Genomic DNA, 27,959 nt, shown 5'->3' with positions numbered 1-27,959 from the left:
AAAGGTCCATAACATTCACTTTATTGCATGATCTTTTTCAACACAATGCCAAGTATGTGTTACATATACAAATGATATTACAAAAAAAAAAAAAAAAAAAAAAGGCTACAAAACAACCATACTGTCCAAATGATAAAAGCACTTTTGAATACTTGTGACTACGGTATCATTTTACTTATATTGAGCTGCCAAAAAAGAAAAATACCAACTATGACCAGCTAAAAGTCTATTCTCAGATCATTAATTGTTTTTGCAGTGTTTAAAAATGTACAAATGGTAATGGATTTTTTGAACCTGAAAACCAAAAACTCTTTCAAAGAAATCGATTTGGAGCTTTTCTAGTGCATCTACAGCAGAGGTTGAGGGGACACTACCTGTCATGTGTGACTATGAGGGATCTTTCGGGATCTGAGCATTCATTGCAATCTGATGTGAGATTAGAGTGAATGAGAAGCTTGGTCATGTTAGGACTGCGATTGAGAGGCACTACGATCGTCATCATCTGGCGGGCAGTCAACAAAATCTGCTAGCATGTCGTCCATCTGGAAAAGAGTTGGAGAAAGAGTGTGAGCTAGATTGAAAGTGCTGGAGAGAAAAGCTCAGAAAAAGCAACAATTATTGTCTGCACATGTTTACATGCCATTACCAGAATAATCAGTACAAGTCTAGTAGTTAACAAGTAAACTACACACACAAAAAAATGTTGCTGCAAGAAATGCAAGGCACTCTCATTTGTTTTGGCTTCTGCAGTTGTTTAAACAAATCCAAACAGAAGACAGAAGCATACTCTACGCTAATGTTGTCACGATACCAAAATTCTGACTTTGATATGATACCTGATAGGGTGTGACGAGACACGTAGCTCATGAGACGAGACAAGACACGAGTTCACAAGACAAGATTTATACACACTATTTTTAAGAAATCCTCAAAGATGATTAGAAAAATATTCTGCAGGTGCATTTGAAATGTTTTAACTAATCATCTTGTAATTAATGTAATTTCAGTTCTACTTTCAGAGTATGAATTATCATATGCAGTAAAAGACAACAATATTCAAGCACTGTAAAAGGTTTTGCCGCAAACTCAACCGACTGGCTTCTCTCCTGTATAATTTCATACAAGTCTCTTCAGACCTTGCTGTACATGATTTATGAGCTTCTACAACTTTTGACCTCCTAACTGAACTCCTTTCCACAAATTGTGTATAGAAATAAAGAGTATAAATAAAAATGGTAAAACTTTACAATAAGGTCTCATTTATTAACAGTTTTTTACGATTGCTTACACACTAAAATTAAAAATAACAGTTACTGAAACTTTACACTCAAGGAGCAAAACCTTAGCCTAGAACTGCACAACTAAGCCTCACACTTTGCTAAAAACGACACACATTGTTTTGCACAACACTAAACACACTTCTCTACATTAGACACAGAAACCTAACAAGTCACTTCTTTGCCATTTCAAAACACTGCTTTCCAAAATACCACGCCTATAAACCAATTGATCAAACACAGCCGTCAGGTGTGCAGACACTTAGGTGCTTAACTGTAAACTCAACAATCAGGGGCAAGTACTATATAAAAGGCAAAAGGTGAGTTTGTGTGTCTTCGACAAAATGAAAGGCAATGTTGCAGTAAGAGGGAGAGAGAGAAACATCATTTTGAATGTCCCGGGCCAACGTGGTGTTAACATCACAATATATGTCGCAATCACGCAGAATGTGGTCCTCCACCAGCATGCCAACTTAGGCCCTTACAACACGGCCCGCATATTCACATTTTAGACAGACTGCACAAAATCGTCACAGCAGAAGACCAAAAGGATGCAGAGCAGATGAGATACATCGTCATATGGGACAATGTAAATTTCAACCTATCTGCTCTGGTCCAAAACTGGTTTCATTAGCATCCACAATTTTCACTCCAATACCTTCCACCATACTGCCCTTCCTTAAACCCATTGAGGAGGTTTTTTTTTTTTTTTGGCATGGAAGGTTTACAATCTCCAGCCCTATGTCGGGATGTGCCTCATTCAAGCCATGGAGAAGGTCTGTGACCTAACTGATGCAGGGTCTGTCCAAGGATGGATTCGCCTTTCAAGAAGATTCTTGCCTCACTGCCTTGTGAGAGAGGACATAGCCTGAGATGTGGATGAAGTGCTATGGCCAGATCCAGCTAGGCCAGAGATGATGCTTAGGTGTTTTTTCTATTGTTTTTTTTTTTTTTTCCATTTAAAAATCATGCTTATGTTTTGTCTCCAAAATGTTTTTGTTTGTGTACTATATTGTATTTAGAATATGTTCTGATTTTCAGTGCAAAATGTAACCTTTGGAAAGGCATTGATGTATTGAATGATTTTACAATGTGGTGAGAAATAAATATTTTCATCAATATGCAGTGCTGGTCTTGTGTTTTTTTGTTTGTTTTTTTGTCAATAAAAAAAAAGGTATAAAAGGTACAAGTATTTAAGATTGATTCATTTACACACTGCTGTGCTCAAACAGAATCAGAATGTATGAACCATGTGTGTTCCATACAGTGTCAAAGTTGGGTTTTGTTAAATGAATGTAAAGTTTTGAATGAAGTGTTTCATTTAGCAAAAGACCCGAGGCGTTCTGCTACTTGTGTGTGTGGATCTGTGAATTGTGTGTAGTGTTTTGACAAAATGAGCCTTGTTTTTAAAATTGTGCTAAAGCAATCGTAAAAAAACTAATGTATTAACCAACATCAACAATGAGCAATATCTTTGCTACAGTATTTATTAATCTTTGTTAATATTAGTTAAACATAAGTCATTTGTGGTTAGTTCATGATAGTGCATTAAGTAATGTTAACAAATACAACTTTTGATTTTAACAATGTATTAGTACATGTTGAGATTAACATTAAAATGGTGTAGAAGTATTGTTCTTAGTTCATGTAAAGTTAACTAACATTAACTAATGAAACCTTATTGTAAAGCGTTATTATAAAAATAAATGTTTTCTTTTAGTCTCAAGTGCAATCAATAAGTGCAACCATAATCAAAGCACTCTCTCAATATTCAAAGTGCAAATAGAGACCAAATTTTTCTTTAAGCATGATACAGAGCTGAGAGATGCTTACAACTACACAGCCCAGCCTAAGATAGCTTTCATATTGGGAGATATTTGCATGCATCAGGGAGCCGCTTTCAAATGCGGGGTATTGACATCGCGTTTGAATACGCGCTCGTGTTTACTTTCACTTTCGCGATCGCGCGTACTCTGTGAATAGGGAGCGGCGGCGACCGTTATCCAACTGAATTAAATGTTTTTTTATGTCTATAAAAAGCAAAACGACAGTGGAGGCATAATGTAAATGTAGCGGTGGCATGTTATATCTTAATTTCACCCTCACACTATCACGAGACTGCTTTTCGCCTCGACGAGAAATCTTGTCACAATTTAGTCTCGCGAGATCTCGTCACACCCCTAATACCTGACTAAAATATCTCAATACCAATACTGAATTAATGATGCAATATGGCAAATACAATAGCCTATTAAATAACATACAAATGAAATAAACAATGCTTAAATTTTTCAGATAGGCTACAGCAGTTTTAACAGTAGCATTCAAGTAAAAAATTAAATGATAGATAACAGGGACCCTCAAATAGGTTCTGGACCACGAGACAAACTGAGTAGGAACCCTGTATCCACATTTAACATCAGGCCTATTAACCAGCATGTTAAGAGCATTTCATAATAAATAATGTTATAATTGGGAAAATTATTTGTAGATGCCAAAGTAAAAGACAATTAAAACTACTACTACTACTACACTTTGTTTTCTGTTCAGCTATGTAGGGAGACATATCATAGCCATATTCCAGGATAACAAAGCCAAGATTCATCAGGTTGTGAAAAGAATGGTTGGGGTGGTCAGGACTCAGAGGTGCCGATTCATGTGTGAAAATGATTCTTCATGCTCCCTCCCAACCATTCTTTCACAATTTGAGCCTGATGAATCTTGGCTTTGTCATCTTGGAATATGGCCATGATGTGTCTTCCTACATGGTTGTTTAAGAAATGAAAAGCTACATACGCCCATCAATTAGGGTTAGAAGAACGGTTGCCAAACACAACATGCTAGAAACATAATAAATCACTGTAATAATGATCCATTCATAGACTCTTAAGTATTTGCCCATTTATATTTTGGAAAAAATGAAAAAAAAAAAAAAATTATATATACACATGTGTGCGCATATATATATATATATATATATATATATATATATATATATATATATATATATATATATATATATATATATATATATATATATATATATATATATATATATACACATACACACACACACACACACACACACACACACACGTACACTATATATACAGGCAGTATAATATAATATAATATAATATAATATAATATAATATAATATAATATAATATAATATAATATAATATAATATAATATAATATAATATAATATAATATAATATAATATAATATATCAAAAAAGTATTGCCTGGACCTCCGCTGGGAAGGAAATAGAGACTGGACCTCTTTGAAATTTAAATGAATACCCCCACTATAAAGAGTTGACAACTTTAATCCGTGATATGCTGTGCAGATATATTTTACGCACTGCAGGGAGTGGAAGCAGAGCTCTGTACACACATGTCCTGACTTCTGCTGCCACACATCGACATAAATTAAGAAATATGGCTCTTAATAGAATGCTGTCATGTTAAAGTACCGGTACTAATAAAATGTGGAATCGTACCATTTTTAAAAGCAGGATATATCATCCAACGATACTCTACGCAAGTATGCACATATTAATGTGCATCCTTGGCCAATGCATTGCAAGTGCAAAGTGCTGTTGTGCATACCCTGTGTGTGTTCATGCATAAACCTCAATACTCAAGGATATAAAGTTAATAGGAAATGTTGCCATTTAACAGTTATTGAGGTAACTGTCCTTTGCAGCAATGCTGAGAATGCAACTTTAGGGTTTCTCTGTACTAAAAAGTACTGCCGTAATCAAAATACGCACAACCATTCAAAAGTTTGGAGTCTTTAAGATTTTTTGTTTTGAAAGAAGTCTCTTTTACGCTCACCAAGGACGTATTTATTTGATAAAAATACAGTAAAACAGTAATATTGTGAAATATTACCAATTAAAATAACTATTTTCTATACATTTTAAAATCTAATTAATTCCTGTGATAGCAAAGTTTAATCTTCAGTGTCACATGATTCTTCAGAAATCATTCTATTTGGTGCTCAAGAAACATTTCTTATCAGTGTTGAAAACAGTTGAAACTGACCCCAAACCTTTAAATGGTAGTGTGCAAAATGGTAATTTTTTAAATAATTATATTATATTATATTATATAAAAAGAGAAAGAAATCTGGACCAAGGTTACCCTTTTCTTTTCAACGCCTTGTTCAGAAGACTCTCCTTCCTCACGATCCTCCATTTTCCTCTTTGTTCCCCTTGCATCTGTATCATCTCCCTGTTCACTGCTCTCTTTCTGTTCCTCAACGGTCTCGTCTACACTCTGTAACACCTCCTGCTCTGTCGTGGATGGTGCGCTCTGATTAGTTTTGTCTTCAGGCTGTGACTCCGTTTCTTGCTCTCGAACTTCACCCTCTACAGTCAATTCCTGACCCTGTTGTGATGGCCCAGCTTCTTCTTCGGGATCTTCTGGCCTGGCCAGTTCCTGCTCACATGTTCTTACTTCAGGTTCAACCGCCTCCACGGTGGTGTCCTCTTCATGGCCCTCTGCATCTTCACCGATTACAAGAGTCTCTATTTGTTGCTTGCCAACCACAGCTTCGTTTCTCTCAACCGCTCCAATGTTCTCAATTTCCTCCAAGGTCCCCTTCTCCTTGATCCTGTCATCTGCATAGACACTCCTCACACCCTCCATCTCCTCAATCCCTGGTTCTACTTCTCGTTCTCTCTCCATGCAGAACATTTCCATCCCTTGCTGCTCCTCTGCCGCAAACATGACTTCTGCCTCGCCTATCATCCCTCTGTCATCGTCTCCCTCCAATGGCTGGATCTCCTCACTTTCCTCTTCATCCTCATCTTCACCCTCACCCTCTTCATCGTCATAGTCATCAAAGTCCTCTCCCTCAGGATACTCTTCATCCATGAATTCGCTGCCTTCCTCTTCCTCCTCTTCATCCTCCAACCCTTCCTCTCTTCTTCCTCCTCTCCCAATTCTTCATCATCCTCCAGCTCCTCTTCCTCCTCCTCTTCCTCATCTGAGCTGTTGATGTTGATGACGTGCTGGTCCACGTCATTGCCTGGAGGCTGCTGTTGGATCTGACGGCTGGTCTGAGCGATCTGGTTCTGAAGCTGCATCTGTAAAGACAAGGTCAGCGTTGGTGGCTGCCCACCTGGGGAATTTTGCATCAACATCTGCTGAAGTTGTGGACCACCCGTCAGTGAATCCGCAAGACCGGCAGGTGATGCTGAGAGTGAAGCTGTAGTTGAGCTCAGAGAAGGCACCAGAGACACAAGCGGGGCCGTCTGGCTTGGTCCAGGGAAAGAATTAATGTTATTAGCGTTAGCTGGCAGAATCTGATGGGGAATGGAGGTGGGCAGCTCATTAGGTAGCGAGGTGTCAACCGATCCAACCTCACCCACTACTGGGATGGAGGGCTGCAGGCCACCTACCGCAGATGCCGCTGGCTGGGACAGCGATTGTGCATTTGCTGCTCCGTCTTGCAACTCCATCATCATGCCTGCTGGCATAATGACAACACTATCATCTGAATCACTCTCCAAAGAGATCTCCACATCTTCTGGCTCCTCTTTGTCATAGCGGACAAAAACTTGTCGTTGGCCTTCAGGGGCTCCAAGGCCTGCCAGTTCACCCGGTTGGGCCGGAGAGAGCAGCAGGTCGCCTGGGGTGGCTGTAGCACATGCTGGAGTTGGAAGAACCGGAGGAGCCAAAGGTAGATGGTTCTCCAGAGAGCCAAGGAGGGTAGCAGGGCCTAAGCCCATGGGATGCCTGGCAGGGAAAGGAGGCCCTGTTGAGGCTCCACCAAGGAGGGTAGGGATAGTCAGTGAGGGGTTTTGGCCAGAAGCAAGGACAGGGGCAGATGTGGTTGATTTGAGAGTTAAAGGGGTGAGAGGGAGAGAGATTGAGGGTGTGCGAGGATGAATAAGGGTATTGCATATAGTTAGAGCCTCAGCACAGAATGACGATACCTGTAGGCATACACAGAGGGAAAAAAAAACAACAGGAAACGTCAGGTCACATTTTCCGTGGTCAGTACAAATTTGACTATGTCAACACATAATGAACGAGACAATATCACCGTTGTTCAAAATGGAATAGTCCACCTAAAAACAAAAATTCTCTCATTTACTCACACTCGTGCTATCAAAGATGTATATAACCATTTTTTGTGGAACACAAATGAAGATTTTTAGAAAAAATAATCCATCTCTGAGAGTCTATATAATGCAAGTGTATGGGACATCCAAAGTTATTTGTGTTCCACAGCAGAAATAAAGTCATATATATCTGGGATGACATGAGGGCGAGTAAATGAATATTAATTTCTGGGTATCTATGGGTGAGTTATTTATTTATATAATAATAATAATAATAATTAACTCACCCTCATGTCATGATGTCTCTGAGGAATTCTGAGGTCCAAAACATTGGACCCCATTAACTTTCATAGTACAGACAAAAAGACAAAGGACAAAAAAAAAAAAAAAAAAAAAAAAATCCACAATTTTCAAAATACTGTGTGTGTCATGAAGAAGAAAATAAATCAAACAAGATTTGGACAACATGAGGGTGAATAAATGAAGACAGAACTTCCCCTTTTCTGGCTGAACTATACTTTTTAAACAGAGCACATGTTAGACAGACATGGAGAAATATGGTAACTGCGTGATGAACCACAGACAGAGGCAGGTCTATTCAAGGGCCACACTCACTCTGCAGTTTCTATTCTAGTGTTAAAATAGGCTAAATTTATCCTTGGAAACAATAAAAGAACCAGTTTGCCAGACGTAATGTTTCTTTTTTAACATCTCACTACTTTTCTGTACAGCTTTGTAAACATGAAACACTGTCTCTAGTTACAGTCTCTTGCGTCATTAGAAACCGATAGCCACTACACCACCCAAAATGAGCATTCACAGTGAGAGCAGACAGACACATAAGAGGACAAATATACTTTGTCAAAATGAATGTCAGTGTACGTCAGTCACTGTATACTTTAAGACTTTTTTTAAAATCCATTTGCGTGTTCAGACAGGTACAGTTAATATGACATTAAATCGTTTAAACTTGAAAGTACACAAAGGGCTGGATTTTACAACACTGATTTTACAAATCATGGTTAAGTCCTACAGTACCTGTCAAAATTTTGAAAGCATTTTTAATGTTTTTGAAAGAAATCTCTTATGCTCACCAAGGCTGACTGGATTTAATCAAAAATACAGTAAAAACAGTAATATTGTGAAATGTTACAGTTTAAAATAATTGTTTTCTATTTGAATAAATTTAAAAAGGCAATTTTTTCCAGTGTTGGCATTGTCAGCATCATTACTCCAGTCTTCAGTGTCACATTATAGGTATTATGAACAAATATTAATTAATGAACAATAGCATATTTATAAATAATTAACCAATATTAGGAAATGCTGTAAAATGTTTTTCATTTTTAGTTCATGACTCTTAACATTAAATAATGTTAAATTGAACTTGATTGTAAAGTGCTTCTGACATACTTTTTTGAGTGCCAATGATTTCAAAAGCCTCTTATTACAACATACATTTACTCAAATCCTTTTTCAGTGCTTCTGCTTTCAATAGCACAATGCACTTGGAGTCACAACAATGCATTGAAACTAGCTGGGAAATACTGTAAATCAACAAACAAGTGAGACCACTAGAGTGAGACTCCCTCTGGTGGATAACATTTAGATGCTACCCACTACCTCACAACCCACTAGTGAGGACATTGACTGCTCCTCGCTAGTTAAAAAGACTGATAAATCAGTCAAAAGAAGTTATTTAAATCTAGTGTTTTGCACATGTTTCTGTGATGGGTAGGTTTAGGAGTAGGGGTTGGGTTAGGTGACTTCTTCAGTAAACTTTTGCTACATAAGCTGCAAAATTGTAATAGACCTTTATCACACTTCCTATTTCCGGTAAGTGAAGCAGTGTATCGCCATTTCCGGTCCCATCGCAACGCAACGCAATCAAACCTAATGGCTGAATCCTCTGAAGATCCTTCTTTTAAAATAATATGCGGCACGTGCGTTCGTGAGTAGAAGACCTATGCATTTCCAAACTGAGGATGTTTACATCTCATATCTTCAACTTGCTGAAATGTTCCTATAATTATATTTCCCTTAAATGTGCATTCTGAATAATAAATGAATGTATTTCTCAACTAACCTGTCGCAGTCCAGTGCTCGTCTTTTTATTAAGTGTTTTTCTCTAACTGATCATATTTAATACCTGTTGAATTTACATTTTTAGATGAATTTGACTGATGAGCTCCCTTACGAAAATTAACCATGGTTTTATTATTGAAAAAAAAGAAATGTAGTAACCATGTTTTTTCTTTCGTAAGGGCAATATTTAAAAAGATGAATAAATGCACCTTAACTGAAATTTAATGATGTGTTAAGAAATCTTAATCAGAAATGCGTTGACAGCATGACTGCTTTGAATATTATGAATTTTGAATGTTGTGAATTGCATACAGTGAAATGATTTTCAATTAAAAATGATGCAGAATAATGACTAAGATATTTAATTCAAATGAATATGTTCATTCTGATCTCATTCATCAAGTCTCTCACACACTGCAGCATTGCCGTTACTAGTTAAGACGAGCACTGACACCGTCTGGTGAAATAATCACTTATGTTTACGTGCCACGGCTTTCTCAGATAAATTCTGTACACAGCAATCATCAGAATATCTCTTTCTCCTGTCTCTGAAAATGTCTGGATTTTGAAATTATCCTGCGGATGCTTATTTTAAGAGGCGTTTATTCAACAAGGTGTTAATATCACATTGAAAATATACCGATCGATATACCGAAAATATAATCGATGCACTGCTTCGTCGAGCACTTCCTGTAATCATTTCCACTGTGATAAAGGTCTGTTGTATTCCCAAAATGTATTTGGACAATTAAGGAAGAATTAAATATTTACAAATGTATTTGCAATATATAACAAAATATAAAAACAAGTTTTTTGTTTTTGAATAGTATGTGTTATATTATATATATGTTCATGCTATAAATACATACAGCACAAGAACAGTTCATGCAAAAGTTTAAAAATGTTTATATTTCAAAATATGATTCAAACACATTGTTCAAAATGATTCTTTCTGGTTGTCAGACTGAACATGTTCATTAGTTAATGTGATGAACTACACCGAGGGTAATTCTGCTGAAACACCTAAATGAACCTGATGGGAACTGACTACAACATGCACCATGAAAAAAATGACAAGTGAAAAAGAAGCTTGGACTAGTGAATTCTGAGAAAAGCTCTAGCAATATTTATTTGTAGAAGCCACTTGGTTTGATATTTTGTATCTTTTAGATATTTTTAGTGGTGACTTAAGTGTCCAAAGACTTTAAAGGGGTCATGTAATGCCACTATTACAAGCTGTAAAATAAGTCTCTGATGTCCCCAGAGTGTGTATGTGAAGTTTTAGCTCACATACACACTCTGAACCCATGACCTTTGAGAGTCGGACTTGTAACCCAAAGGTCATGGGTTCGAGTCTCAGGTCCGGCAGGGATTGTCGGTGAGGGGAGTGAATGTCCAGCGTTCTCTTCACCCTCAATACCACGACTGAGGTGAGACCCTTGAGCAAGGCACCGTACCCCCAACTGCTCCCCATGTGCCGCAGCAATGGCTGCCCACTGCTCTGGGTGTGTGTTCACGGTGTGTGTGTTCACTGCTGTGTGTGTGCACTTGGATGGGTTAAATGCAGAGCACAAATTCCAAGTATGGGTCACCATACTTGGCCAGATGTCACTTCACTTTTTTCACTTTCAAAATACCCTACAGATCATTTTTTATAGCATGCTAAATTTGTCAGTTTTTGTGTGTGTCCCTTTAAATGCAAATGAGCTGCTGTTCTCAAAGAGGGCGGAGTTTCAGGAGCTTAAGTTAGCAGTTCCGATTAACTTTACTTCACGCAGACTCAATGTTCAGCCTTTTATGTTCAAACCAAAGTCGGATAATGATGGAAAGACTCAAGAAGAAGTGATAACAAGAAATGGAACAGGATGTTTCTGAATGGTTAGTTGATGAATTTATGTAGCTGATGTGGTGTTAACTATCTTAAAGTCACCGATTAGCATATTTTGTAATTATAATCTATAAATCGCTCATGTGGGAACTGTTGTAAGATCCTACAGAGCCAGAGAATGTATGCTGCATGAAGATAGAACAGGTACAGCTCAGTTTAATTACGGTTATAACTTGTCACGTTGTCATCTTGCTTTTATGACATGCTATTTGCATTTGTGTTATGTACTGTGTTGCAATAACATGGCCTCAGCATGTTATGCTCTGATAAATTAGATTCAACAGGGACAGGGTTTTCTGTAAGATTACCACTTTCAACCCCAAGTTATGACCAAGGATGTTCACTGACCATGATGTTGCGATCTCGCCGGCCGTGGCTGAAGATGGAAACAGCGCAGGAGAGGGAAGGAGGCCAACGGGGAGAGGGCACCAGCACAAGTGCCAGTAAGAGGCGGTAGAGTTCCCTGCGAGGAGTAGGGCTTCCATACTGTCCACTGACAGCACCGACTTCCAGCACACAGTGGGCCTGCTGCTGCAGACGCACACACAGAGGCACCACCAGGTCTTGGATCCTCTAACAAGGGAGGGCGTGTTTAGAAGAACTACATAACACACTTTTCCATATTTGTATGTAACATTAAAAGACATCAATACCCAAACATGAACAAACTGTAATGAACAAACCTTATGCAGATCTTCCTTTAACAAAGTTCCACTGGTCAAAATGATCTGTCTCAAAGCTGTAAAGGAAACATTCTTCATCAGTAAATGTGGTTTATTCCAGCCAATAAAACTTGAAATTCACTGATCGTTACTGAGTGCTCACCCCGTAAAGCAGCAACGCATGTGTCTTGATTGGCTAGCACATCTCCTTTCCTCTGTAGTGACACTCCATCTACTATTCCCTTAGTCCGACGAGGACCTGACTTGCCAGCAGAACCAATCAGGTCAGTCATTGATGACTGTTGTCCAGAACGAAGCTAGACAGCAAAAGACAGAACCGTTGAACCGAGCAGGGCTACAATTTTATGTATTCATTTCTAAAACTGACTGACAATACAATCCACAAAAGATGGCCATTGGACACATCTGGGGGTGATGTTTTATATCATTACAATGTAAAGTCCTCCTGTGGTGAAAACCAAGTTTTTAATGTTGTTTATATGTCTATCTGGTGTTTTTAACATGCTTTAAGACAAACCATGTGCAAATTCATAAGTCAGCACCTTTGCTGATTATTTTCTCTTTAAAACTGCAGTAAACCAAAGACAGTCTCAAACCTGTGGTTTGAAATCGCTGGTGTTTCTAATGTCACAAACTACCTTGTAACCAATCATGTCAACGAATCATGTGATTTAAAGGTGCCCTAGATTCAAAAATTGAATTTACCTTGGCATAGTTGAATAACAAGAGTTCAGTACATGGAAAAGACATACAGTGAGTCTCAAACCCCATTGTTTCCTCCTTCTTATATAAATCTCATTTGTTTAAAAGACCTCCGAAGAACAGGCGAATCTCAACATAACACCAACTGTTACGTAACAGTCGGGGTGTACGACCCAATATTTGCATAATGCCAGCCCATGTTCCCAACATTATGAAAGGGATTACACAAGGGCAGCCAGTTAACGTCTGGAGCTGCACACAGCCGAATCATCAGACTAGGTAAGCAAGAACAACAGCGAAAATGGCAGATGGAGCAATAATAACTGACATAATCCATGATAGCATGACATTTTTACTGATACTTGTAAATTGTCTTTCTAAATGTTTCGTTAGCATGTTGCTAATGTACTGTTAAATGAGGTTAAAGTTGCCATCGTTTCTTACTGTATTCACGGAGACAAGAGCCGTCGCTATTTTCATTATTAAACACTTGCAGTCTGTATTAGGGCTGCACGATTTGGGGAAAATGTCATATTGCGATTATTGAGGTCAATATTGCGATTGTGATATGCGATAGCGATATAATAAACAAATAGTATCATGAGTCATCTTGCTTGGTTCTCTATGAAAATGCACACACAGATTACTGATAATGCTGAAATGTGTATTTCTTAACTCAAACTAGCAACAACAACAAATAAATGCACAGTGTTTTCAAATTAAAATATTTTTACAAAATTAAATAATAACACCTTTGCATTACTGCAAACTTGTTATAATCTCATTTAAGATGTTTGTTTCTTTACTAATCTGTGGTTCAACGGATCACAAAACTCACGGTTCGGATCACATCACGGTTATGACGTCACGGATCGGATCATTTTTCGGATCAGCACAAAAAAAAAAAATTGGGGGATGGGGGTAACTTAACTTTGCATGAATTACTTAGCCCACTTAAACTACTCTGATACCACAGCATAAACTACTAGCCTAAGTAATACATTATTAAAGGCAAGTGAACAGACTGTAAAAAGAACAAATACTGTACACCAATTACAACAAGCATAGATAAATACTACATAAAGTTACAAATAAGGTCTAACTGTAGTATTAATTTTCATGCACAGAAATGTAATTAAATGTAAAATGACACTGGTCACTGTATAAATTTAACCCTCTACAGCACAGCGTTGCCCTCAGGCAATGGAAAGTTTTCTTAAGCCCTATGTTTAGTAAATATTTCTTTAAATGATATCAACCAATTAGAAAGGTCGAGAAAGTACCAAATAACAGTTCAGTAAGGTGTTGGAGTCAATATCAAGCACCATTTAAAGGTGGGACGTCCTGTTCTGACACATGGTCACAGGAGCACATGGTGTGAGAAGGCAATATTATTTGCTTTAGTAACCTTATTTGAAACGACATGAACTGTACATAAAAAATATGTGTGTGTGTTTGAAGGTGTAGAGAAGCCTTTTGTCAGGTTTTATGAAGTTTTTTTTTTATTTTGCATGTTCAGAAATTCAGTTTTTCTTTTCGTTGTGCGATAAGGGGTACTTTTTGAGGAGGTTTTAGACAGTACCTCTCATTGGCAACAATGTATTATAAGAAGGGAAGATGCAAGATTCCTGGGTGTGCAGGAACACCCAAAGTGATGTGCAAAAAATGTAACATACACCACTATGTCACAGCAGAGAAGAAGTGCTTTTTGAAGTTCCGTACAGAGTGAAATCTTATTACATGAAGTACATTATATTGCATAGCACACTACATGATACAGACCTATGCATGTATCAAATTCAATACATCAATGTCTTTCAAGTGTTTTTCCCTTTTTACTTAATGATTTCTTGAATTTTTTTTACAAAAAAATTATTTTGATGATAATTTTCTCTATGACTCTGTACCATTGTCGCACAACGTTGCCCTGAGGCAACGAAAACATTTTTTTTTTAATCAATAAAATGTTCCCAAAAGAACCAAAAAATTATGTGGAATATTTTTTTTCATTTGCCATCAACATGTGTGCAGTAGGGGGTTAATATAGATTAATCTTTGTTAAAGCTGTGTTTTGTTGTTTGATTTACATGACAGACAACAGCAGGTATTTATAGGTTGCTGTCACTTTAAGAGTAAGACATGCACGCACACATCAGATAGATACACATCTGAATTCTCACCTCCTTCACTTAAGAAATTAACCGAAGGTGTTTACGAGAAGACTTGCTGAGAGAGGTATTTTGACTGACATAATGCGTGTATGTGACCATCCAAGTGCATTGAGGACACGAAAGAGAAATCAATTTGGAGTTTGCGAGCTATAACGCGCCTCTCTCTCTCTCTCTGTGCGCGTGAGCCTTGTATGTATGTGCGTCATGTGCGCACCGATAACAGCGCTGCGTGCGATACCAAATTAAATCCTTTTGCCTCTTCTAGCGCGCTGGAATGGTTTTATTATATCTATTTAATGTGTAAACTAGCAAGACAAACACGTTCAAATGATAACCTTTCACTCTATTGCGGTTAAAGTTGCAATTGATCCGCGAAACACATGCGTTCCGAACCGTGGGCCTTGGTCCGTACGGATCACGGATCAACAACGATCCGTTTAACCACTACTAATCTGGGTTTATAATCTTATAGCCAAAATATCGCCACGCTACCATACAGAGGTAGCATTTTTTCTTGCCACCAGTTCAGTGACCGTTTGCTCCGCATCCATCTAACGTTACCAGTGGCGTACCGCAAGTCTGTGAGGCCCCCCCGCAAAGAATGAGATGGGGCCCCTCCCATTAGCAGTGATATATATATATAATATTATAGCCTAGCCTATATGATAGGCCTATATAATGTTTAGTGATTTTGATATCGCAGACTAAAATACCGGCAGGAATAAATATTTAGGCTAATTTACTCATTAAAACCAAAGGAGCGCCAAGAGAACGGATAACAGCCGCAACGAGCACTGGACATGATTTCAGAAACACCACATTCCAGCGGATAGATCGCCTCTTATTTAACACAGACCTACAAATTTCTTATCAAATGGAGATGTTTCTTTCTTTTAGGTACAGTTATTCGCAGAGTTTAAATTAATTTTTGAGACGTTTCAGAAAGATTCTTGCAGAGAGACAGCTGAAAGCGCACCCTGTTTTTATTTATTCTGTTTTACAAAAGTAGCCTACAAGGTGTCGTTGTTATTGTGAGCGTAAATATAAAATAAAATAAAATTTTAAAAAAAGTAGACCATTTGTAGTCTTGCACTAATCTGTAGGCTATTGCCAAAAATGACGGAAGGCCTGTTTTAAGTTGTTTCAGCTGTCATGAGGAGAAAATCCATCAGAACGCGCCGGCGCTTTCATCGGCCAGAGGGATAAAAATGTAGCCAATTTAGTTTCATATTTATATTTAAATATTGGGCTATAGCCTAATATATATATATAGATTTTTTTTTTTTTTTAAATGTCACCTATGTTGATTATGAAAAGTGAATAGCGTGACAGATGCACAATTTCGGGAGACATGCAGCGGGTTAGACATAAGTTTGACCACTTCATTAAGTTTTGTTTTATAGTAAGTCTTTCTTTAAAGTTAATTTCGTTTTGTAGAAATTGTATCTTAATTTCAATCAATGTTTCATCAACCAATTGCCTATAATTAATAAATAGGAAGAAAACCATGAACGTCGGGTGTGGAATGGATTGAAGTGCGTAACAATCGAATCCATGTTTCCGCGGCCTTTGAGGGCTGAAGCAATAGACGTCTTTCTGTTTTTATTAAATTTCTTTATTACATGTCTTTATTACCTAATTAATTGATAAGATATTTTTGGTCTAACAATATATTTTAGCGGGTCTAAATTCTAAGTTAGACACAAATTTGCGTATAAGGTTCCCTTCTAGACAAGCGCGTAAATTGCTGTTTCGGCCGCAAATTTTCAGTAATTTCGATCGGTGCATCAAATGATGTAGGCTGGGCCTAAACTAAATTCATGTAGTTACAGTAAAAGAATAAAGAAATAACTAGACTTATTGGCTAGGCTACATTTGGAAAAGAACTTCAGACATTCCGATAGCTGACCATTAGCAGAGCTGGTGATGGGGTAAATACGTTTGGACAATATATAATAATATAAATAACAATAATAATGTCTCAGCAAAGACCGAACATATTTATTTGTCTCGGCACACATCCGCTAACAGTAACACAGCGCATCAAGGCTTGCTGTTGTCTTGGCTACCTTACAAACGGCGATGGAAACAACAGTGATGAATTTTTCCCCCTTTTGTGGTAATTTAGCACTATTTTTATGATCTTCTGCTTGCATTTTTGGGCTTCAGTTAGATGCTTTATTTTCATCTTTAGTCAACTGAGTTCAGTTCTAAAAAAAAAAAAAAAAAAAAAGCAAAGACTATAAAGTAGTCTAGCCTAAATAGGTGAATCGGCGACGGGGCCCATCATAGGGTGGGGGCCCCCACGCACCGCGGGGGCTGCGGGGTGTCCCGTACGCCACTGAACGTTACCCGTTCTCTGTGCTGCACACCGGAAAATGTCATGACATGACCATGCGCGCCACACGTGCCACTGCTTAAACTGAAACTGACTGGTCTTCTTTTTGTTAGCGGTGTATAAAATGGGCAAACGGCTCTCAGAGAATGGGTTGTCGTGTCCACACATGTATTTATTTATTTATTAAATTATTATTATTATTTTATTTCATAAAATCGCAGCATTTTGCGTCATATAATCGCACAAGCTTGACATCGCGATTGCGATATGATTAATCGTGCAGCTCTAGTCTGTATAATGCATAAACACAACTTCATTCTTTATAAATCTCTCCAACAGTGTAGCATTAGCCGTTAGCCACGGAGGACAGCCTCAAATTCACTCAGAATAAAACTTTAACATCCAAATAAATACTTTACTCACATAATTCGAAGCATGCATACAGCATGCATGATGAACATCTTGTAAAGATCCATTTGAGGGTTATATTAGCTGTGTGAACTTTGTAAATGCGCTGTTATATAGTCGACAGCTCGTGTGGCAGGGAGCACGCGATTTAAGGGGGCGGCGCAGAGTGTAAATCAGTGCATTGTTAATGATGCCCCAAAATAGGCAGTTAAAAAAATTTATTAAAAAAAATCTATGGGGTATTTTGAGCTGAAACTTCACAGACACATTCAGGAGACACCTTAGACTTATATTACATCTTGTGAAAAAGCATTCTTGGGCACCTTTAAATGATATTGTTTCTCTTTGCCATTATCGCTATAGTTGTGGTGTTGACTCTGCTCTTTTTACATTTTAAACGATTCTTAGAACTATATCTTGTGATCATTACAGTTATCGTCCTTGTTGTGAACGGGCCTTTATTGTAACTAATTACATTCTTTATGATGTTTGACACAAACACCCTTAAACTTACCTTGACTGCTTCTGATCCTGGTGTGATGTCACCCATCAGATGAGTGAACAGCAACTCTGTGTGGGACGGGCTTCCCTGAAGCAGAGAGACGCCTCCTACTCTTACCCACAGTTCTATGATATGGTACACGGCCACTCGCACTGCACTATGGGCAAAATATAACATCAAATCAGATCAAAGTTAACACTTAAAATAACAGTAAGCAAGCATACTGTGTGCTTCAGTAACACATTGACAAAATAAATGATGTCTTTAACTAAATGTGTCCACAAGTGTTCACAGGGGAAACATTTAAGATATGTTAGTAACATACAAATAGTACTGTCTCGTCTAAAAACCTGTTATCAGATTACCCAAGATGAATGTTAATACAAGGTGTAAACAGTTTCATTTTTATTTTCATATTTTTTGTCACCAGTGGTGTTTCCGTAATACCTGTAAGCTCTTTGCTGGCCCAGACTAGCCTCAGGCAGAGGCGTCCATGCAGACAGAGACTGTGAGAAAAGCCTTGTGAGCACACTGCTATACTGGACCAGTCCAGCACCCACACTGTACAAAAAAAAAAAAACATCACAAATGACAACTTCAGCTAATTCTGGACACAAATAATTTAACCAGCAACCACTGCCATACAATTCAGTAATCAAAAATCAAGCAATTACACAATTCAAGTAATATAAGGTTCATTAGTTAACATTAGCTAACTACATTAGTTAACATGAACTATTAATGAACTGCACTTCTACAGCATTTAATAATCTTTGTTCATGTTAATTTCAACATTTACTAATATATTATTAATATCAATTATAATCAGTTTATGCACTGCGAACTAACATGAACCGCTGTATTTTTACATTAAAGGTGCCCTAGAACCAGTTTTTACAAGATGTAATATAAGTCTAAGGTGTCCCCTGAATGTGTCTGAAGTTTCAGCTCAAAACACCCCATAGATTTTTTTTAATTAATTTTTTTAACTGCCTATTTTGGGGCATTAACTATGCACCGATTCAGGCTGCGGCCCCTTTAAATCGTGCGCTCCCTGCCCCCCGAGCTCTCAACTATAATACAGTGCATTTACAAAGTTCACACAGCTAATATAACCCTCAAATGGATCTTTACAAGATGTTCGTCATTCATACTGCATGCATGCTTCAGATCATGTGAGTATAGTATTTATTTGGATGTTTACATTTGATTCTGAATGAGTTTGATAGTGCTCCATGGCTAACGGGCTAACATTACACACTGTTGGAGAGATTTATAAAGAATGAAGTTGTGTTTGTGCATTATACAGACTGCAAGTGTTTAAAAATGAAAATAGTGACGGCTCTTGTATCCGTGAATACAGTAAGAAACGATGGTAACTTTAACCACATTTAACAGTACATTAGCAACATGCTAACGAAACATTTAGAAAGACAATTCACAAATATCACTAAAAATATCATGTAATCATGGATCATGTCAGTTATTATTGCTCCATCTGCCATTTTTCGCTATTGTTCTTGCTTGCTTACCTAGTCTGATTCAGCTGTGCACAGATCCATACGTTAATACTGGCTGCCCTTGTGTAATGCCTTGAACATGAGCTGGCATATGCAAATATTGGGGGTGTACATATTAATGATCCCGATTGTTACGTAACAGTCGGTGTTATGTTGAGATTCGCCTGTTTTTCGGAGGTCTTTTAAACAAATGAGATTTACTTAAGAAGGAGGAAGCAATAGAGTTTGAAACTCAATGTATAAAAAAAAATCTATTTGTGTAAAGTGCCAGACGCTGGGGTGTATGTGTTTTTTGAGGACATCCTCATTTGCAAAAAATGTATAGAAATAGTTTTCGTTTTTTTGGTTTTGTTTTCTTTTAAGGTTAGGTTATAATATTTGGAACTAGCTGAATATAGTCAATGGAATGTCCCAGTTTAGAGAGCCGAGTAAATGTGTGTGTGCTTACGTCTTGATGAGAGCAGAGAGAAGCTCTAGCGTGTCGTTGTGTATAGAGGGTAAAACCAACAGCTTCAGACAGCCCTCTCCTGTTGGACTCTGAAACAAACTCCTTCTGTTAGTATCCACATCCATGTTAAGCAAGTATAATGAATCATATCATGAACAGCAACTCCAATATCATTTAGATGCATGAATGCAAGAGAGTGAGACAGAGATAAAGCCTTACAATGCTCTTCGTGTTGACTGCCAGAGCTCGACACACTAAATTGAGAAGATTCTGAACAGGCAGACGGACTGAAGATGCAGGATCAGCGCTACAAGAGGAAAGTACATATCAATAATATGGCCCAGATCATTATTGAAAAACACACTAAACTCAACGGACTTTAAAAATCAGCATTTCAAATAAAACAAATTAAGCCACACAACATTAGCACTACCTAAGTGTGTGTTTAATAGCCAGACAAATGGCCTTGTAACGATGATGGAGCTGAAGGATCAGAAGTGGGTCTACATCATCCAGGGAAGGGAAAGGGAGTTCCACACCTGGACCCTCATACTGCACTGTCCCTTCTGAAAAAGTGAGCACAGAACGTAACACATTTTTTTCTCTCTATACAACAAAAACTTGCCGATTACAGCAACACTCCACATACCTGCTTCTGTGCCCTGGTATAACTGTCCCAGTATGCTATTGGCTGATGCTAGAAGGCAATGCAGCTGATTGGTCCACCCCTCAGCCCTATGCCCACCTCCCCCTCGTTCCAACACCCCACCAAGACAGGGCAACCGGCCATAACACTCACACGCCACCTATCAATAATGAAAAGTCAAAATTATAATACAGAAAGTTTGATTCAAGTACGCACAATTATCCTTTAATTTCCAGAGTAACACTGAACAACTGAATGTAACCAACCTCTTGTACTTTAGGATTATCAGAGTCCATCTTAGAGAGGAAATACGCTCCAAGCTTTTCCTGTAAGGGATAAAGGTAAGCATGTTCAGATAAAAAGTAACTCCATCAAAAAAAATAGATATTATCAATGGATATACTGACCCTCAGTGATCCGCAGGCCCGCGGGTAGTAGATCATGCATGCCGTCATTCCTTTCATAGCAGCTAGGTGGCACTATGACAGAAAGTTTGCTTTGTTTGATGCTTTTTGTGGCACAACAAATGCAATACTCACTTCATCAAACCATATACACTACCATTCAAAAGTTTTGGATAGAAGTTTTGGATAGATGAGTCATGCTCATTAAGGATGCATTTATTTGAAACAGAAAAAATAACAGTAATACTGTGAAATACTGCAATTTTTTTGTTTTCTATAATATATTTTTATTTAAAATGTAATTTATTCTATGATGGCAAAGCTGAATTTTCAGCATCGTTACTCCAGTCTTCAGTGTCACATGATCCTTCAGAAATCATTCTAATATGCTGATTTGTTGCTCAAGAAACATTTCTTATCAAAGTTGAAAGCAGTTGTGCTGCTTAATATTTTTGTGAAAACTGTGATGCATTTTTTCTTTGATGAATATAAAGTTTTATTGAATAGAAAGCATTTGAAAGAGAAATGTTTTGCAACATTATGTCTTTACAGTCACATTTGATCAATATAATCTGTCCTTTTTAATAAAAGTGCTAATTTCTTAAAAAAAAAAAATCATGCTGACCCCAAACTTTTGAATAGTAGTGCACATAAGAGTACAATTTCCACCGAGTAAACCAGCCCAGAATGAACTAGGAAATACTAAATGACAATGCTACAAGATAAATTCAGTTTGATTCAAGACTACATTTTAAAGACCCCCTGTGGTGAAAATCAAGTTAAGCGTTGTTTATGTCTATGTAGTGTTTTTAATAGGCGTTAAGGCAAACATTCATCAGTCAACACCACTTTGGAATACTATTTTCTCCTTAAATCTACAGTGTATTATTATTATTATACATTTTATTTATAGACACCTTACATGACACTCAAGGACACCGTACAATTAAAAATCAACAATACCAAAGACAGTCTCCAAAAACGCAGTTTGAAACTGCTCCTAATTCCTACCGTCACAAATATGTAACCAATCCCATCAACGTATGGGGCTTTTCCATTCATAATTTCTAGGGATGCTGATTTTTAGAAGGCAGCTGTCTGAGATTGTGAACGGGAACATGGTTGTGTAACATTAGCAACACATCATTAACTATTTGATAACATAGTCAAGTCACAGGTTAATCATGTTACCGTTATCTGTCAACTTTTATTCAAATTCTGAATGGATTACATATTGCCTAAAAAGTGTGCAAAGACCTTTTCAATCACTAAAAAAAGCTGTCACTCATCTCAGTTTGCAATCTCACAACGTTCTATTATAAATCAATAAAGATTGTCTACACTGCACAATGAATCTCTTACATCGTGTCTACAGTTTCTTAATGAGAGGATTCGTGAGCGCGCAGAACTCAGCACTGAACTAAAACTTAGTGAAGGGGAGTTGACTCCAAAAGACACACTTAATTTATTTATTTTTTCCCCTGATACAAGGCCTTAAAATATCCTTATTAAAACTTTTATTGTGAATGTCCAATTTACTCCAATTTACAGCGTTTAACAAATCTGTTTTGTTAATATATTTTTACAGTATCAAATGAGGGTTCTTAGCACCATCAATAATATAATTCACTCTTCCTCGTCTTCTTCTGAATCAGTTTCTGGTTCAAACATATATGGCTGAATAAAACCAGTATCTCCACTTCCTATTGTGTAGGGTTTACTAAAGTTGACTGAATCAGGGAGTCCAACCTGGTGTGATTAAGTGGAGGCAGGGACTAATTTGCATATTCATAGATCCACATATATACTAAACGAATCAAGGGTGGAGTAGAGTTACATTCAAGCTATTTTAAGCATGAAGAAATTATTTTCACAGGAAAAATAATTAAATATGTCATTGTGATTATCAAAGATGTGTTTTTCAGGGATACTTTTATTGACTGCAGGGGGACTTTAACTGATTTCAATCTAAATGTGACAAGGATATGCATGCATTTTACCTCTGATTTGAGGCTGAGCAGGGAGGTCAGAATGCCCAGGATGGAGTTGAGTCCCACCTCCCTGGCCAACTCTGGCAGCTGGGATGAGTACTGCAACAAGTCCTGTAGTACACTCGCAGCAAGCTGAACAGTAGGGAGAGGGGCCTGCGACTGTGTGTTTGAGAAGAACAGTAGACACATTACTAAATCATACAGAACTGAATAAAATCAGGAAAGACCTATTAAGTTAACCTATTAAGACAGCCCTAGTCTGAAGACATTTCTCACCTGAATGACCTGCTGCAGTGTTCGCAGCCATGAAAGGCAATGCTGCTGGAACACTTCACTTGAACTGTCCTTCACCAGCACAGAGAGGAGACAGAGACCCTCAAACCTGAAATACATGTGATCACCAAGCTCTATTAAAGTCGAGATGAAACGGAAGAAGCAACAGATCTTTTCTTCCATATTGTGACATACTCCCAAGATAAACAGATTATTGAAAAAGAAAGAAACGTAGGGTGGGGACAGGATCAATCCATCAGTTGTTAATTGAATGGAGACAGATTGAATATGAGCTTGCAGTCTATTGTAAGAAAATGTCTTCAACCCTGCTTCTGGAGACCCACTGTCCTGAAAAATGTATCTCCTACCTGCTTGTCTGTGATTTTCAAGTGATCCTGAAGAGCTTAATTAGCTAGTTCAGATGTGTTGTATTAGGGTTGGAGCTGAACTCTAAATAACAGCGGGTCCCCAGGAACATGATTAAAAACCTCTGGACTAAATGATTGGAGAAGTTCAGCATACATCACCACAGAGAAGTCTGGTTTCACCACAAGGTTCAGTTATAATGTTCTGAATCTGATTAAAAATGGCAAAGTAAAAATATCTTTCAAAATAAACCATATGCATGGATGAATCATCCATAATGAGATCATTAAGAAGCATTTAGAAAATAGATGTGAACTTTAATGTCATTGCAGAATGATAGTGGTTTCTAAATAAATGCAGTCTGGGATCACATTCGGAGCCTCTGAATCTTACTATGACATTTATTCATTTAGCAGGCGATTTTATCCAAAACGACAGAGGAGTACAGTGCAACATGCAACACATCGTTCTGAGGAGGCAGTAACATGTAAAGTATTTTAATAAAGTTTAGACTGAAATGATCAGAGGACAGACTAGAACTAAGATGAAAGTGAGAAAAAAAAGAATAATTGAAGAGACTAAGATCATCAAGAGAATTCGGTCATGCACTTTATGTCTTGTGTACTGTTGTGGGTCAGTTTCACCCATTTCGTTTTTTGAGTTGAATGAAATGGCGGTTTTGCATGCTGATGTGTTTTGAAATATACACATAATTACTATTACATTTGTGATGTTCGTGGGTCAATTTGACCTGCATATTTAATGTTCTAAGGCAACTGTATAGACCCAAAATAAAACATTTTGGATTATATTTTATGTTGGTTTTTAACCACCCTTGAGAAGGTAAAAAGGAGCTTTTCCCCACTTATCTCAATACTGAAAAATATTTTGTCAGCCATTGATGGTAAAAAAAAAAAAAAGGCTAAAATTTCTGATAAATAGTTATAATTTGTCAATCAGAAATGCTATCTAACCTATATTGTTTTTCTTGAAATGTGCATACAGAAATGTATGATCTTGCTGTTCTGTCAATTTGACCCATATATGCAGCTATTCAAAATAACTGTACAGACACAAAATAAAAATAAAATTCCTTTGTTGTATGTCAGAGCTCTTCAACTCTAGTCTTGAAGTGCCAGTGTCTTGCTGAGTTTAAAAACTTTATTTTTAAAGTTTGTGAAAATAAAAAGTCATTTTAGTCACTTCAGAGCACAGACTTAAGTTTGGTATCTTTTTAAAGGGAACACTTTGCAGATTACTTTAGTAGTAAAGAAAAGTTGTAAAAGTTAAGTTTAGAAAGTTATAGAAGTTTATGAAAATTTTAAATATCAAAATCAAAATTTGTTTTTATTTTGCATAAATATATTTTACAAAACATGTTCAACTCTAAAACCAAAACTAAATATCTGAAAAAGTTCTGAGACAAATTTTAGGTTGATCTCTCAGAAAAAGAACTTTCAGAAAGGTTTTTTGTGCGCACTATCAAAGTTTTCCATTAGAGGACATTCAGGCTCCACTGTTTTTTTTTTTCTTTTCTTTTTGTATAGCGCTTTTCACATTACATATCGTTTCAAAGCAGTTTTACAGAGAATGCATGTCAACATTACAATATAGAGAATGCAGTTAGCAAATAATGTAATAATTTAGGCAATTAATTTACAAACTGAATAGGTATATATATATATATATATATATATATATATATATATATATATATATATATATATATATATATATATATATATATATATATATATATATATATCACACACACACACACACACACACACACTAATTATATAATTATAGTCCTTATGTAGTTGACCATATAAGGACTCTTCGATTTCCATATATGGTTTGAGTGATCTGAACAATACATTTCCATAATTTTCAAAATATTTGTGAAGTAGACATCCTATTCAGAATCAGTTTGGGCAGAAATGCTAATATGTGACTCAAATTCAATCTCTAAAACACACATAAAAAACATACGGAAAGAATAAAAGCGTGCGTTATAGTTTGGCACAGCATCACAAAAGGAGAATTTATCACTATCTTTTATTCTGTCATATCTTTTGAAAATCTGTCACCAAATATGAAAACTATAGTCTGACAACTTTCAAATAAAATATACAGTGGTTTGTCAAGATTACTTTAGATTTAGACTAAGATAGGGCTGGGTAAAAAATATTGATTTCTCGATTTTAATCGATTCTCATTTTTACGAACCGATATCGATTCTTAAATCCCAAGAATCGATTAGTCTAGTCTGTTTTCAGTTGATGAATGAGCAGAATATGTAGCGCCTCCCATCCAATAAATCACAATAATCACTGTGCTTTGTTACTTTTGATATGAAGCAAAGTCTCAGATTTCAAATGACGTCCATGTTAAAATAAATACCGTTTTGGCGCTGTTTAATGTGGCATGACAGATCGCTGTAGCACCTCGGAGAAGCGGCAGCGTGAAGCGTGAACTGTGTGAACTGATGTGAACTGATCCTCTCCTCCGCTTTAATACCAGTTACAGCGCGAAATAAACACGACTAAACACCTGAAGGTATATTAAAATATACAGTACACCTTACCAAAATCCGTATCATGTCTTGTGTAATCGCTCAATCAGTGTTTCAACCTCGGAAAGACGTCAATAAAACAGCTTGTAAACAACGTCACGTAACGTCACATTTACCTCAGAAAAACATATTCAGTGACCATAAACTCATTAGTCAGTTAGAAAAGTGAACTCTAGAAAGTAGCATTCTGATAAATATAGCTATGCACCGTTACATATTCATTATAATGTTCTTCAATATTTAATGCATGTTTTAATAAATCAGTTATGACAGCCACGATTTAAATGTTTATATTTAAAAAAACCCGAATTGGAGTAGAAATATGATTATGTAATTCTAAACTTTAATTATAATAAAAACAACATTGAGTGTAATTTAAGTGTTTGTATATAAATAAGTTAATTTAACCTTCAATATTATTATAGTAGTACTAACTGACACCCATGTGTAGTTTACAGCATTAGTTGAGAGATTTTTTTTCCTCTGGAAAATTTACCATGTACTGTAACTGAAATACTACTTCCAAAATAATTGATATCGAATCGAATCGAAAGCATGTGAATAGTAATCGAATCAAATCAAATCGTGAAAACTGTGTCAATACCCAGCCCTAGACTAAGATATTATTGTTATAAATGAGTAATCGCAAATGTACCACAGTGTGTGTGTGTGTGTGTGTGTTTTAGTCTTAAACATAGTGGTTAAAAACATTTTTATAAATCATAAGTACAGAAATGTATTTTTTGCAAAGTGTGAAAAGTATTGATATTAAAAGTTAAATATTTGCACCTGGTTGTATGTTGTTGTTTTTTTTTTTTTTTCATAGTGTGATTTTTGGGGAATTGTATTGAATCCAATTAGAGTCTATTTGACCCGGACCAGCAAGGCTGTAAGTTACCCAGAAATCGAACAGAGCACGAGGGTAAGCGTTAAAACTGCAAGTGACTGTTCGGGCAGGGTTGGGAAGATCTTGAGTGCAAAATGCCAGTAGTTTTATTCTGACAGCTCACCTGGTCTTACTGGACCCGAGCCGCGCATTACTGATGCCCACCAGACCACCCACCGCTCCCGTGCTCTGAAAACGATTCAAAAACAGTGCCATTAATATAAACAGACAGATGAACGAGTCCTCATTGTGTTTTCAAATGAAACAAAAAGATATAGGATAAGACTACATATGAATTTACTAACGCTTCTATTTAAATCAAAGAAGCGCGCGTACTAGTCGCGTCGCGCGCTAGTAGCGTAAACAAGACCGGCAGGAGAAACCTTTAATCCTACCTGAGTCCCGACCACGCCATGCTCACGGTAGTTTGCTAGAAGAGCAGGTAGATATTCAGGTCTGTCCTCCTTTAGGACAGACACTAGTCCTTCTGTTAAACGCGTTATGTTGGGGCCATGCAGCCAAGCCGCTGAAGCCATCTTAGCGCCCCTGTATGACGAGAACACCCTGCGACGAGTGTATAGTTCAGTTGACGTCAACACGTCGCGTCATGCAGATATGTGTAGAACAAACCCATTTTGGAATGAGGTCCTTAATTGGATAACGCATAACATATCCTCTCTTACATCTATTAATTGGGACATGATAAAATTTGGTATAC

The 27,959-nt window shown here is 37.1% G+C and overlaps 1 protein-coding gene across 1 annotated transcript; it reads right to left on the bottom strand.

Annotated features, from left to right (window-relative positions):
- Positions 1-27,840, bottom strand: pelp1 (proline, glutamate and leucine rich protein 1). The gene is given in 18 exon segments (XM_048184041.1): positions 1-542; positions 5,428-6,210; positions 6,213-7,226; positions 11,677-11,901; positions 12,012-12,067; positions 12,154-12,307; positions 18,145-18,289; positions 18,580-18,693; positions 20,101-20,189; positions 20,320-20,407; positions 20,534-20,666; positions 20,750-20,906; positions 21,013-21,072; positions 21,154-21,225; positions 23,151-23,300; positions 23,418-23,523; positions 27,366-27,430; positions 27,637-27,840. Coding segments are annotated over 18 exon segments (3,630 nt in total). The 5' UTR covers positions 27,778-27,840; the 3' UTR covers positions 1-464.
- Between the last annotated feature and the right edge of the window lie 119 nt (positions 27,841-27,959).

The sequence above is a fragment of the Megalobrama amblycephala genome, linkage group LG3 (genome assembly GCF_018812025.1).
Source record: "Megalobrama amblycephala isolate DHTTF-2021 linkage group LG3, ASM1881202v1, whole genome shotgun sequence".
Classification (NCBI taxonomy): domain Eukaryota; kingdom Metazoa; phylum Chordata; class Actinopteri; order Cypriniformes; family Xenocyprididae; genus Megalobrama; species Megalobrama amblycephala.
The sequence above is the reverse complement of the archived record's forward strand: the minus strand, read 5'-3'. Positions and strand labels throughout refer to the sequence as shown.